Below are 14,315 nucleotides of genomic sequence, written 5' to 3'. Positions count from 1 at the left end.
GATTACCACCTAGCTCCACTATGCGCAAACTAGATTTTTGGTACCTCCAAACTCATTCTACACTTCTTTATTATACTGTTCTTCGCTCATAAAAATAAAATAATAATAATAAAAAAAAAAAAAAAGCATGAGGGGGATGCAAGATCGTTATGCCTACTGCTCTAGACCAATCGCCTCAAACTCAAATTGCATGCGAGCCAAATGCATGATCTGAAAACAGTTGGTAGGTCAGATTTTTTGTTTCCCAACAAGATAAAATTATTATTAACAAAATAAAAAAATATTTTAAATAAATTTTTAAATTTGCAAGTGAAATATTTATAAAACATTCATAAACTATAATAATAACATCAAAAAGTAAAAAAAAAAATCGAATTTATTAATCCAAAGGGGCAGTTTGCCCAGAAAAGAGATTAATTTCGTTTTGGCATTTTGCGTCATCCGCTATAAAACGACGTTTCACTTGTCAAATTGTTGTCACCAAATATAAAAGCTCTGCATTATTCTAAAGAAATTAAATAAAAAAGAATCTTCATGTATGTATGTATGTTTCTCGCATTGTGAAAAAACAACGGTACCCAGAGCCATCAAATTTTGAATAACGTAGTCCTCCACTCGGATAAGGGCATCCGGAAGCCCAAATTTGGAATTTGTTTTATTATCTATGTCATTTTAACGAATTTTTTACTAACAAATTCGACAATTTCAAAACAAGCAATGGCAACACTGTACGGGGAAGAAGGCATTTTTATGTCCAGCGCGCGAGATTATGTTCGGAAATTGTAAAGAGATGCTGTTTCTAAATATTTTCTGATATTGCTGTTGAGTTGAATTTTGTGGTTTAAGTGCAAAGAACATGATATTTAATAAATAAAGTAACACACGAAAAGTTAAAATAAACGCCCCTTTGCGCGTAATATAAAATCCGAAAGTTTTCAGATTTTTTTCGCAGCTTGTATTTATTTTCTTTCTACCTGAAATCTGAACTTTTGTACCTGGAAGGCATTTTCGTTGGTCGCGCATTGTAATTCAAGTATTTATTTACAGCTAAATGTTAAATTTTCAGACTGGTATTTATTTCAAATAATTGTAACATGATTAATTCATCATTGAGTAACTTCCTTTAACTCAAACTAAAAGCAAATAAGTAAAAAGCAAATAAACTAAAAACAAATAAAGTTTCTTAAGTTTTCAGAGAATATTTACCAAGTGGCGAAAAAAAAAGAATTGAGAATAAGTAATACCAACCTAATCTCTTTCTTATAAGTAGTAAGCCGGGGTACTCAGCTGACGGAAGTGACGTCACAGAAAAGGGGGTGTGGCCTCCGCCATTTTGAATTTCTCCGGAAGTGACGACACCAGCGCCATCTTGTATCACGTGATGGAATGACACCATCAAAGTTTCGTTTTTATTCTGTGGCAACGATTTTATGTTTCAAAGTTTTTATTTTTTGTGGCAGCGAATATATATTTTTAGGTTTTCTTGAATCACGTGTTTGGAATGACATCATCCATTTCTTGTTGAGACATGTTGTTTTACAAAATGGCGTCTGCCGTATCACACCTTTGTATGCCTCCGCTGAGGTGTATGGATACTTTTCTGTGAACCAATCCGATTCTTTGAAATATGACCTCACCGTCTCTTAACCAATCACCGTTCAGATGAAATAAAGAGTTCCTACCCAATATAAGGCTATCCCGAGCAACGTTCCGCATTTCTTTCCTGCCTGTCGCCCTGAGTGTACGTACCTGCTCTTGCTTAGACAATCATTCTTCACTGCTTCGAATGGATCAGGCACGAAACCACAGAGAGGTGAGTAACTTTTTGAAATATACTGTTTTAGAGTTTTTAATCTTTAAAAGTAGTTGAATTTGCAATATGTGCTTAATTTGTCTTTACTTTTTTTCAGATGGAAAACCTATTTGAGAAAAACTATGCCTTTGAACGATAAAGTGTTGAGCCATGAAGACCGCACCCAAAATGTTCCAAGAGAATCGGCTAGCTCTTGTGCCAAAAGAAAAGCAGAAGAAACATCCCATTTCGAGAAAAAAGTACGTATTTGCGAAAAGCTTATATATTAAAGTTTATATTGTATGTGACCCCATTTTTATGTATGTTATTGGTATACTAACTGATTTTATTTATTTATTTATTTATTTTTTCAGCGCAAAGGACTTTTCACCGAAGATTCTATTCCAGAGGTGCTCACTCACATGGGAAACAATGTCTTTGTAGGACCCAGCATTTACAAGGGAAAAGTAACTGTGCACATCCGAGAGTATGCCAAATATGGTAAAGCTTACTATCCGACAAGACGAGAAGTGAACTTTGAGCCATGGTGTTAGAATATTCTCGCAACCAACATGACAGTGGATGAACCAGACCTACTGACACTAAATCTGGAGTTGCCCAAGAACTTTGTGGTCACGTATAAGGATTCCCACTTTATTCTGAAACAACTTTCTGCTCAAGGAGATGAAAAAAGTAGCCTCAGCATTACAACTACGCAGTGGGAAGAACTGATGACCAACTTTAGCCGTACCAGGGACATTGTCACCAACCTCGTTTATCAAAACATGAACTTTTGTGAAGCCTGCGAAAGCATATCCGACGAACCTGTTAAGGAGGAAAATCTGCCCCAATCGTTTGACATTTCTGTGGAAAGAGCACGCCTCCAAACCATTCTAAAGATGTCGCTTGAAGAGCTTCTTAACCAACAAGAAGAACTAAAATAACCCCAGTGCATGGACTGTGAAGAACTTGTTCATAAGACAGAAACTGTGAATGCTATTGCTCTGAGATTTAATGCTGTTGACATCGCCAGACAATTTTACGGAAATATTTGGGGTGAAGAATCCTATTTAATGTTACTGAAACCTGCTCACTACGTTACCAAGGACTTTTTAAAATCTGTGTGTTTAAACCATGTGCTCGATGAAGTAAGAAACACATTTTGTACTACCAATGGTGTCTTAGGTATTGAATACTATGAATATTTGTAAATTAATTAGGATGCTCAATAAAATGTTATTTTATTTTACAATGATCTCATAACTGTCTCCAGGTTCAGACCTTATTTAAAAGAATTAATCTGTAATGAACACTTACATAAATTTTAAAAATATCTATTGAATACAAACCTATTGATTTTTATAGAGTATAAATATGGTTGTTCTTAAACATATATATCATTACTTGTTCAACCTTTGAGATGTTAAGTAACATTTATTTTCTCTCTTGTACATGTGTTAGACCTATTTTCTAAAATCTTTATATAGGCAAGTTATTAGAAACTCTGGTATTATTTCCCTGTTCTAGTTAAATATGTATAAATGAATATCAGTGTACGTTTAGATCATAACAACTGTTGCAATGAACGCAGCTCTGTCTCAGACCTATCGGGATCCACAGGTCCCGCAAGTTTCGGGGGTGTTGCTGCTTTGCATCGTGCTTTAAAAGGTCGCGTAAAAACAAAAGACATCCAGAAATGGTTGCAAACCAAGGATTCTTATACTTTGCACAAGCCTTTGAGGCACACGTTTCCCTGGAACAGAGTCATCGTAGGAGGCTTAAACGAGCAATTTCAATCTGATTTAGTGGATATGCAATCCCTGGCGTCTTTTAATGATGGATATAAATATTTGCTGACCTGTATAGACATCCTTTCGAAATACGCTTGGGCTATCCCTCTCAAAGATAAAACATCTGTGTCCATCCAATCCGCTTTCGAAAAGATATTTTCGCAACGTACACCCGAATCATTACAAACAGATGCAGGGAAAGGGTTTACCAATAAACAATTTCAAAATATTTTGAAAAAGAGAAACGTTCACTTTTTCACGACACATAATACAACCAAAGCTTCTGTCGTAGAACAATTTAATCGAACTCTAAAAACAAAAATGTGGAAATACTTTACCGAAATGAATACACGAAGGTATGTTGATGTGATCGATAAATTGATATCCAGTTATAACCATACATACAATCTGGAAAACGTTGTACGATCAGCAACCAGTACAAAACCCTGTTTCTTCAGATTTAAAGATTGGAGATACGGTACGCATCAACCGAGAAAAAATGCTCTTTGAGAAAGGATACGAACAAAATTGGACACGAGAAATTTTTACAATCTATAAAATTATTTGACGAATTCCTGTTGTCTATAAACTGAAAGATCTTGCAGGAGAACTTATACAAGGAACGTTTTACAAACAAGAACTTCAAAAGGTTTCGGACTCTGGTTATTATCCCGTTGAAAACGTTTTAAAAAAGAGGAAACGTCGCGGGAAAATAGAATATTTTGTGAAATTTCATGGGTACCCTGAAAGCTTCAATGCTTGGGTGGAGGATATGAGAAGGGTATAAAAGGCTCGTACATTCTGCTTATCTGTCATTTGAACGAAACATGTCTTTCTTTATTACACTGATCAGTGACAGCTCCATGCTCTTTTTCCCAAACAACAAAATATCACAATTTATCACTCAGCTTCCTACACTCCGATAGATTTAAATAGTCAGTGGGAGTTATCTCTTGTGGACTTTATTTACCCTCACATAACGTCCGAAAAGACAATAATTTATTTGGATTTGATTTGGGTGATGGAAAATTGGAAGGTCGAAGAGTGCCTCCAGGATGCTATGAAACGATACCAGATTTATTAAAAGCCATGAAAATACCTTCCCATAAAAATAAGATTGAATTCAGTTATCATCCTGTTACGAAGAAAGTGACCATTAAGACCGACGAAAACTGCAAAGTCATTCTTCACGAAGGATTAGCTGAGTTTCTAGTGTTCGAGCCGGGTGTTTACAAAGGATTGGAGCAAAGTCCTTTTGTAGCCGATCCCAAAGTATTTTCCTGTCATGTATGTGTATTGCGATTTCGTAGAGCCTCAAATTGTGGGAGATGTACATGCCCCGTTGTTAAAAATTGTTACCGTAGAAAGACATGACGGTGACATCATAAACGCTCATTAACCCCGGCCCTTTTACTTGCCCGTTATCCATCAACATTTTCAGACTATACATATTGACATAAGACTTCACTCTGGAGATTTAGTACCATTCGAAAGAGGAAAAGTATTTCTTGTGCTGCATTTTCGTCTGAGACAAATTCTATAAAAGAAGCCTTCATCTGCAAATTGATTTCATTTGGATTGTGTATGCAAGATTAGAAACATGAAACATGCGGGTGCCTTATACGTGTTGCACGAAAAAATTTGAAGATTATTATTTAGCTCAAACTGGAAATGGATTACTTTACTATCAAGGAACCATTTTACAGAAAGGTTATGGTATTGGTGGATTTTTTCCCGCGAGTGCCTACCTGTGTGTCATATAGTGGTTACTCGAAGAATTTTTGGCGATTTTTTAATAAGCTGCTCAGCCTCATTAATTGTAATAGGCTTTGTTCCATCGGTGCATGCATCAGTGTAGTTGTCCTAAGGTTTATGTGTGCAATCATCGGAAAATAAATGTCTGTCTATCAACTTCGTTTAATTTCCTTATAATTTGCATTATGATCTCCTAGATGTTGTGTATTTTGCTACTTAACTCAAGGTGAAGTATATATAATGTGATGTTATAATATCTGTTGAAACTAAATAACGTTTGCATAATCCGAGTTCAGAAAACAAAACATTTATTTTACATATTTTAAAGAAATAACGTTCTGAAACAACATGTTTCATCTACACAATCAATCGACGCTCTCACCAGAGCATTACGCCATCAAACCTGGCACACATCCAAAAGTTCAAATTGAAGAATTACAGAAGCGTTGTTGCCACACAAGAAAAGACATATAGTTACAACTTCACACAATAATAAAACAAAAACACACTTTTGAAAAATAGACAATAATAATAAAAATAGTAATAATAAAATTCTTAACAAATATTTTCTCGATTATGCAACATCCTCCCCCCTTTTTGAGTCAGTGGCAAACGACTCAAAAACATATGTTATCCTATTAAAAAGGTCTAGTACATTAGGCTTCTTACAAGCCGTCCTGACGACGTAAATTTCTGTTTTATATGCTGTACGTCAGTCTGATCGTTTTTCTTATCGTCGTTAACGTTAGGCTCTTCAACTAAATAATTTTCATCTAGTTGTATCTCTAGTGGATAAATACGCTGAACGGGCCTTATGAAAATCCCATTCTGAGTTTTTAGTTTAACTGTTCGAATTTTGCCATCCCGACCAGGAATTTTCTCTGTAATTTTACCCAAAGGCCAATACAAGCGTTTTTTGAAATCATCGCCTATTAAGACTATCTCCCCAATTTTAGGCAACCGGGTTACTTTATTTTGTGGTTGTTTCATTATTAATTGCCCCAAATATTCTTTTCGGAAACGGTTCCTTAAATCTTTAAGAAGTTTTGTGCGGTATTTAATTCTTCTCAAAAAATGCTGAGAGTCAATTTTATCTATATTTGCTACATTCGAAGTACAATTTTCAATTAAAAATATTGACGGAGTTAAAGGGATAGCATCTTCAGAGTTCTCCGAAATATATGTTAAAGGTCGAGAATTAATTACCGACTCACAATCGTAAATTAAGGTTTCCAGTTCTTCATAAGATAAAACCGATTTTCCCAAAGAACGTCTTAAAAGTTCTTTAACCATGCGAACTAGCCGTTCCCACCAACCTCCCCACCAGGAGGCTGTTGGTGGATTGAATTTCCATACTATTCTCTTTATTTTTGCCTCATTCTCTATTATGTCCCAGTTAAGTTTAGACATTTCGTTATACGTTCCTCGGAAGTTAGTCCCATTGTCAGAATAAATGGTTCGTGGTCTGCCACGTCTGGCTATGAAACGTCTTAAAGCCAAAAGAAAAGATTCTGTTGATAACGAAGTCACCAGTTCTAGATGGATTGCCCTGTACACAGCGCATGTGAAGAGTGCCATCCAAACCTTCTTACCGTCTTTCAAAAACAATGGGCCAGCTAAATCTACTCCCAAAATTTCAAAAGCCCTATAATCTCCTACGCGATCTTCAGGAAGAGGAGTCACTTCGCAAGACATCGGTTTCGCTTTATATCGTTGACATATTACACACCCTTTTAACACATTACGCACAGTTTTACGTTGTTTTAGTATCCAGAATCTTTCTCTTAAAATAGATTGAAGCATTTGAGTTCCAGCATGACAATGTTTCTTATGAACTGACTCAATTAACAATGTAGTAAAGATACATTTACTCGGTAACAAAATTGGTGTTAAAAATTCAGAATTGTCTTTGCGTTCCAATATTCTAGTTTTAACTCTTATAATTTTTTCATTATCAATGAATACATCAAGTGGATTAAGAGCTCCAATGTCAGGGAAATTTGAGCTTTGAACCAACCGAATCAAAACTTTTTCGGAATTTATGATTTCAGCAACAGTTAGTTTAGATTCTTTACACAAATTTGACTTCTTCCTACAGTTAGAAATAAAACGTAACACCCAACCGGTTACACGAATCATTTTTTCATAATCAGAAACTCTTTCTGCATACCAAGGAATGGTATCCTCTGAAAAGTTAACATTAATAAGTTTTACCTTCCTCTTTTCCAAGTCAGCTTCGCTCGTCTGACAAACAATATTGGTAGGCCAAAATTCAGGGCTTTCTCTTAGCCAGAGAGGTCCCTTAAACCACTCCGAGTTAATCATTTGTTTAGCAGAGCAACCTCGAGATAACACATCTGCTGGGTTCATATTACCAGGCACATGCCTCCATGATTCAGGTTTTGTCAACTTAGTAATTTCTTTAACACGATTGCTTACAAAGTTTGACCAATTACCAGGATTTCTGATCCACCATAATGCGACTGTGGAATCACACCATAAAATTACATTTATATCAAAATCATTAAGAGCTTTACAAACAGAATATAATAATCGGGATCCAATGCAACAGGACATTAATTCCAATCTAGGAATCGTCAAATTCTTAATAGGAGCTACTCTAGATTTTGCTCTTAAGAGAGTAATTTTTACACTGCATGAATCAACACTTCTCGCGAAAATACATCCTGCATAAGCATATTTGCAGGCATCGACAAATACATGCAATTCAACTGTTGCAAAGGTTCCAATGAATCGGGGTATTGCCACATTTTTCAACAAAAGTATATCAGATAACCACACAAAAAATTTACTTACAAAATCATGAGGCAATACCTCGTCCCAAGAAAATTTCAACTTCCATGTTTCTTGTAACAAAAGTTTTGGAAGCAAAGTTATTGGTGCAAGTATTCCAATTGGATCAAAAATTGATTGTACAATAGACAGAATCAGTCTCTTAGTTACCTTAGTATCACAAGTTATCATATTTACATTTATATTACACCTTAAAGTATCATTGTCTAAATTCCACAATATTTTTAAAAGAGGTGTGTCCCCAGAATGTTTTGTAATATATTTGGAAGCAACATTGCTCTCCCATCCCCTTAAATTAAATCTGCCTCTCGACATAAGACTTTTGGCCTTTTGAATTAAATCCTCTTGTTTCTCAATATTGTAAACACCCGTAATACAATTATCTACATAGAACGAATTTTTTAATTTGTCAGCCACATCTAAAAAGTCAGATGGACAATTATTCAAGAGATATTTAATAGACGCACCAAGTAGATAAGGGCTGCAGGAAACCCCAAAAACTACTCTGCAGTGCCTATACACTATTTCTCCCTCATCACTTGGATAGAAAAATCGCAAGTAATCTCTATCCTTCGGAGAAATTCTTAACTGCAAGAATGCTTTCTCTATGTCTGCACTCAGACCAATAGGAAAAAATCTCATTCTGTCTAAAATATCAGGGACTAATTCTATTAAATTAGGTCCTTTCAATAAACACTGATTCAAAGATGGTTTTCCCTTTTCACAAGATGAAGCATCAAAAACGGGTCTTACCTTAGTGCTTTCACTATTCATCTTAATAACCGGTCTGTGTGGTAAAAAGTGGCATTTATTGTCTAATTCCTTTTCCGGAACCTTTTCTATAATATTTAAATTTTCCCACTCTCTAAACACTTCTTGATATTCCTTCAAAGAATTATTTTCTTTTGCCCTCTTTATCATTTTTTGATGACGTGTCAAAGCAATGCTTTTATTATCTGATAAATTGGTAGATTCGCATTTCCAGGGTAATTCTAATTCATATCTACCATCGGGGCGAATAGATAATTTATTCTGAAAATCAATCTCGTAGTCGCAATGAAGATTTTTCGTTTTACTATTTTCCGTCGGGTCGGAAATACCCAAAACTTCAAGCTCCCATAAAGATTTCAAAGAAGCATTATTTACATGTAAGGAAAGACTTATTAGGGCATTATCCCTGACAGTATCATTTTCTTTACCCATAACCGTCCAACCCAGTTTTGTTTTGACTGCAGTTAAACCAGAGGGTAATTCTAGGTATTCGTCAGTTAACAGTTTACCAATGACATCTGCACCTATCAATAAATCAATTTCACTTTCCTCGCAAAATGTGTCACTGACCTCAATTTTCCTGCTTTTCAATTCCTCTATAATCTGAGCATTCTTGATTGTTGGAACAAATCCACATATCTTTTTTTCAGAAAAAGCTTCAAAACAACACCTAAAAGTGTTATCTAAACTGCTTATGTCAATAGCAAAAACAGAATGGGTTACAGGCGCAGTTTCCCTCCCCCCAAACAAACCATGAATTACTTTCTCCTGTCGAATAGGATCAGCCTTCATTCGCTTCATAATTTTCTCCCCAACGTATGATCGTTGGGATCCCGAATCCAAGAGAATTCTAATTTTTCTCTCTCGATCTTTAACTTTAATTAGAACACATAAAGTTTGCAAATAAACTTTCTCGCTCTTACTGTTATTAGAAAGGGAAACATCCAACTTAGAGTCATTTTGTTTTACAGAACTAACATTCTGAGGACACATAAATTTTATATGATCACAACTGCAAATGGGGCATTTAATATTGGCTTTACATTGGTTTTTTAAATGGCCAATTCTTAAACATGAAAAACAAACACCTTTCTTTTGTACAAGTTGCCTCTTTTCATTTAAGCTCATATTTTCAGCTTTAAAACACTTAGCACTCATATGAGGCTTACCACAAAATATACAAACATTTTGCTTACCTTTACTGGTTTCATTTGTACTTACCAGCGCGGCAGCTGTTGCTAAATCTGAATTACCTGAAATAACATTTTTATTAAGACGCTTAACAGAATGAGTAAATCCTGATTGTGCTAATCTAATCATTTCTTCCGATTCTACTTCATGCCTTAAAAAACACATTAGTTTTTCAAGCGTTCTTTCAGAACTCTTTTCCTGTCCCTGTTCAGAAGTTCGACTCCGCTCCCAGGCACGTAGAATATTCTCAGGTAGGCACGACTCCACTAAAGGTCCCAAGAAATCAGCAAACTTTTCCTTGGTGCGTCCTAAGCTTTCCAGCGCTCGTAATTTACTTTCTATACTATCATAAAGTACTCCTAAGTCCGACGCCGTTCTGCCTGTTGTAGCATTCTTTGTAACAAACCCAAGCAAATCTCTTACATAGATCTGCACCAGAAGGTCTTCTCTACCAAATCTTTCTTTCAGCTGCTCGATAGCTTTAGGATAATTCGCGGCGGTAACAGGAAAACTGTTCAAAAGTTGAGCTGCCTTTGAGCCAGGTACTGCACTTTGCAGTAAGTACAAAAATTTATCTTCCGGCACAATATCCGCATCTTCATGAATTTTGGAGAATTGGCTCCAAAAGCCTAAAAATTCTCTTGCATCTCCAGAAAATTTTTTCAGTTCAAGTTTAGGAAGTTTGAACTTCCTGTTTTTATTTTCTTTAGGATCCGAAATCGAAAGTGAAGCAATATCTGTAGTAACATTCATCGAATTCAATTGTCCAATTTTATTCTGAAGTTTCACCTTTAAAGCTATAAAGGAATCTCTGTATCCTTCAGCCGTATTAAATTCATTCTCGAAATCCGCTTCTTTGGTTTGTTCTAAAACACTGCTTTGAGTACTGTCCAAGCGTTCAAATTTGTCAATTAGTTGCCCCAACAACACTTGCAATCTCTCAGGATCCGTACAAGTAGGCAATTCTTCTTCCACAATCTTCGTAGTTAACGTAAACGAAGTACGTTCACTTTTACGTTTTGCCTTTAACAACTCCATTTTAACAAAACGCCTAAATCAAAACTACTCGAAATCACACAAACGTCCTGTCAAACGGACGCCAAACTTTTATGTTGAAACTAAATAACGTTTGCATAATCCGAGTTCAGAAAACAAAACATTTATTTTACATATTTTAAAGAAATAACGTTCTGAAACAACATGTTTCATCTACACAATCAATCGACGCTCTCACCAGAGCATTACGCCATCAAACCTGGCACACATCCAAAAGTTCAAATTGAAGAATTACAGAAGCGTTGTTGCCACACAAGAAAAGACATATAGTTACAACTTCACACAATAATAAAACAAAAACACACTTTTGAAAAATAGACAATAATAATAAAAATAGTAATAATAAAATTCTTAACAAATATTTTCTCGATTATGCAACAATATCAATAAAGTTTATCAATAAGCAAAAATTTTAAATAAAAACATTTCGACCAATTTGTAATTTGTAAGAGACACACCATTGAGTGATTATTATCCCGGCTACTAGCAGCACCCTTTTATATTCAAATATAAGGGATTCCTTTACATTTTTAATACTGGAGGATTCCTATGTATTTGTAGATCTGTGGGATTCCCCATGTGCAGCCATCAATAAAAAGTGAGCCCAGGAATCATCGATAGCGAGATTCCGGGTGATCCCCTAATTAATAATAAAAGTGGTCCTGACGACATTCTTCAGAACTCGCGAAGTTAGACTGTCGCATTTGCAGCGATTCAACTTCCTTGAATGATACGAAAATAAAAAACAAAATCTGAAAGCTTTCAGATTTCATATTACGCCCATAGGGCGTTTTTTTTATTTTTATTTTTCATTTACATATATATACATGTTCCGAGAGCATTTGGCCTAACCCCCTTTGGCCTAAAAATATTTAACCCTTTGTTGCATACAAATAATCTAGAGAAGTTAAACGAAAATGTTTGTATTTTTTCTACGAAAACCTGGAAATTGCAGCAGATGCGTCGGACTATGCTGTAGGTGCTGTTCTCATGCAAAATGGCCATCCTTTAGCATTTTTTTAGTAAAACTTTGAACCATACGCAAAGGAATTATACAGCTACAGAGAGAGAAACATTAGCCGTATTAATGGTTGTACACAAATTTCGAGTTTAATTTCGGCAAAGCGCCAGTAACAGTCTTTTCAGATCATGCGGCTGTTGGTAGATTTACTCGGGGAAAACTCTAACGCCCAGGTTAATAAGATGGGCTTTAAAACTTCAAGAGTAACCTCATAATTAAATATAAACCAGGTAAGGAAAACAATGTAGCTGACGCACTTTCTCGTATAAAACTGGACGATGAAGGCAACGAACTCATATGCGCTGTGTTGACTTCAAAAATTTTAGATTCTAGAGAAACAATTATTGCTGAATTGAAAGCTGATCCTGAATTTGGAAGTATCTATGCGTATTTGAAAGACCCAGAAAGCTTTGAACACACAGATATCGATTAAATAAGAAATAGAGCAGAAAACTATGAAAAAATAGATAATTTATTATTTTATACGAAAACAACAAACAAAAATTTCGAATACAAACCAGTCATCCCAGCCTCGCTTCGATTAAGCATTTTGAAGGAATTACACGACGCGAAAACAGCGGGTCATTTAGGGGTCAGAAAGACTTTAAAAAGGGTACGCAAGGCGGTATATTTCCCGCAATTATACAAAATAGTAACTGCGTATGTCAGGTCCTGCAATCAATGTCAGTTAATAAATGATATTTATTACAGCCCGGCCGGGTACTTAAATAGCATTCGCGCTATATTTCCGAATGAAATTTTAGGCATAGATCTTCTTGGTCCTTTCCCCCAGAGTGAGTTAAATAAAAATCGTTTTCTTTTAGTAATTGTAGATCATTTTTCAAAATGGACAGAAATTGTTCCACTTAAACGCGCGTCAGCCAAAACAGTCGCAGATGCATTCTTACACAGATACATTTTAAAATACGGTGCACCGATTAAAGTCATTAGCGATAACGGTAAACAATTTGTTAGTCAAATATTTGAAAACATTTGCACTGGACTTGGCATACGCCATATCAAAATGGTTCCGTATAGACCACAGTCAAACATAGCAGAAAGAGTTAATAAAAATATTGTAAGAATAATTCGAAGTTATGTTAGCACTCATCACAAGCGCTGGAATGGCTACATAAATGAGTTAGCTTATGCTTTAAGAACAGCAAATCACGATACTACGGGAAAAACTCCAGCAGAAATATTTTTAGAACAGAAGTTAATTACGCCACTAGATAAATTATTCTTTGTGCAACAAAGAGAGCAAGAATTTAAACAAAAAGATGTACAAAAACTCATTGACCAGGCGGTTAAAAGTTCGGATACGGCAAGAAATAGACAGAAATTGTACTATGATAGAAAACGCCGTGAAGCAGATTTTAAAGTTGGGGATAAAGTGTTGAAGCGGAAATTTTCTTTATCAAGTGCCCCAGACAATTTTACTGCAAAGTTAGCTCCAAAATTTGAAGGCCCCTATGTAATTCAGGAAATCAAGGGAGTCGTATTGTACCTTAAGAACGAGAGATGGGAAATCTGTAAAGCGAGTCCCGACCAGGTGAAAAAATATTATAATCAAAATGATTTTGAAATCCTTAAAAGTTTCTTGCAGGACTCAAGCGTAAAAGAAGTGGAAGGTCCAGAAGTAACGTCACCCGCTCCACCACCCAAGAAGCAGAGAACAGAAGAGGAACCTAGCCCTTCTACAAGTCATGCGACGGTCCCGAAAAGAAGAAACGAAAATGTTCAGACTCCAGCAATTAAGAAATACAAGAAAGCAACGCCGCCGTTTAAAGAATCTTTGGTAAAGAGGAAAAGACCAGTTACAACGTATCGCAGTAGAAATTCTGCGTCGAGGAAAACACTTCCAGGGCCAGATAGTCAGGAGCAAACAAGGCCGCCGTTCACGAGAACAAAAAGACAACAGGAGGAACGAAAAGACCACCACCAACAGAAGAAATTCAAGCACAATTCCAGACCGGAGGACGCCAAGACCAGCCGTCCAGGGGAAAACGGAAAAGACAGCAACCCGACTACTACCACTCCAAGAGGCCAGCATGCAGAGGGCGAAAAAGAAAAAGCAACGTGGACGACACTCGTAGGACCCTAAGAAGACGACTGACGTCGATGA

General features: G+C 35.9%; 1 protein-coding gene across 3 annotated transcripts; it reads left to right on the top strand.

The window, feature by feature from the left end:
* The first annotated feature begins 1,277 nt into the window (after positions 1-1,277).
* Positions 1,278-3,024, top strand: LOC146999194 (uncharacterized). Of its 3 annotated transcripts, none has more exons than XM_085810988.1 (3): positions 1,278-1,813; positions 1,911-2,052; positions 2,167-3,024. In XM_085810988.1, exons 2-3 carry the CDS (start codon positions 1,936-1,938, stop codon positions 2,344-2,346), a joined length of 297 nt encoding a protein of 98 aa, XP_085667114.1. In that variant the 5' UTR covers positions 1,278-1,813; positions 1,911-1,935; the 3' UTR covers positions 2,347-3,024. The 3 variants fall into 3 exon arrangements, with proteins under 3 accessions (XP_085667114.1, XP_085667104.1, XP_085667109.1); XM_085810978.1 differs by having other exon boundaries at positions 1,281-1,813; XM_085810983.1 differs by lacking the exon at positions 1,278-1,813 and having other exon boundaries at positions 1,823-2,052.
* The last annotated feature ends 11,291 nt before the right edge of the window (positions 3,025-14,315 follow it).

This window comes from Stegodyphus dumicola, chromosome 1, assembly GCF_044657685.1.
Source record: "Stegodyphus dumicola isolate Sdum_Otavi_A_Nest chromosome 1, ASM4465768v1".
NCBI classification, from domain to species: Eukaryota; Metazoa; Arthropoda; class Arachnida; order Araneae; family Eresidae; genus Stegodyphus; species Stegodyphus dumicola.
Note: the sequence above shows the minus strand (reverse complement) of the source record. Positions and strands in the feature narration are given on the sequence as shown.

What these genes read in the sequence shown, in the direction of transcription:
- LOC146999194 (XM_085810978.1), top strand. Translation starts at nt 2,365, where the DNA reads ATGACAGTGGATGAACCAGACCTACTGACACTAAATCTGGAGTTGCCC.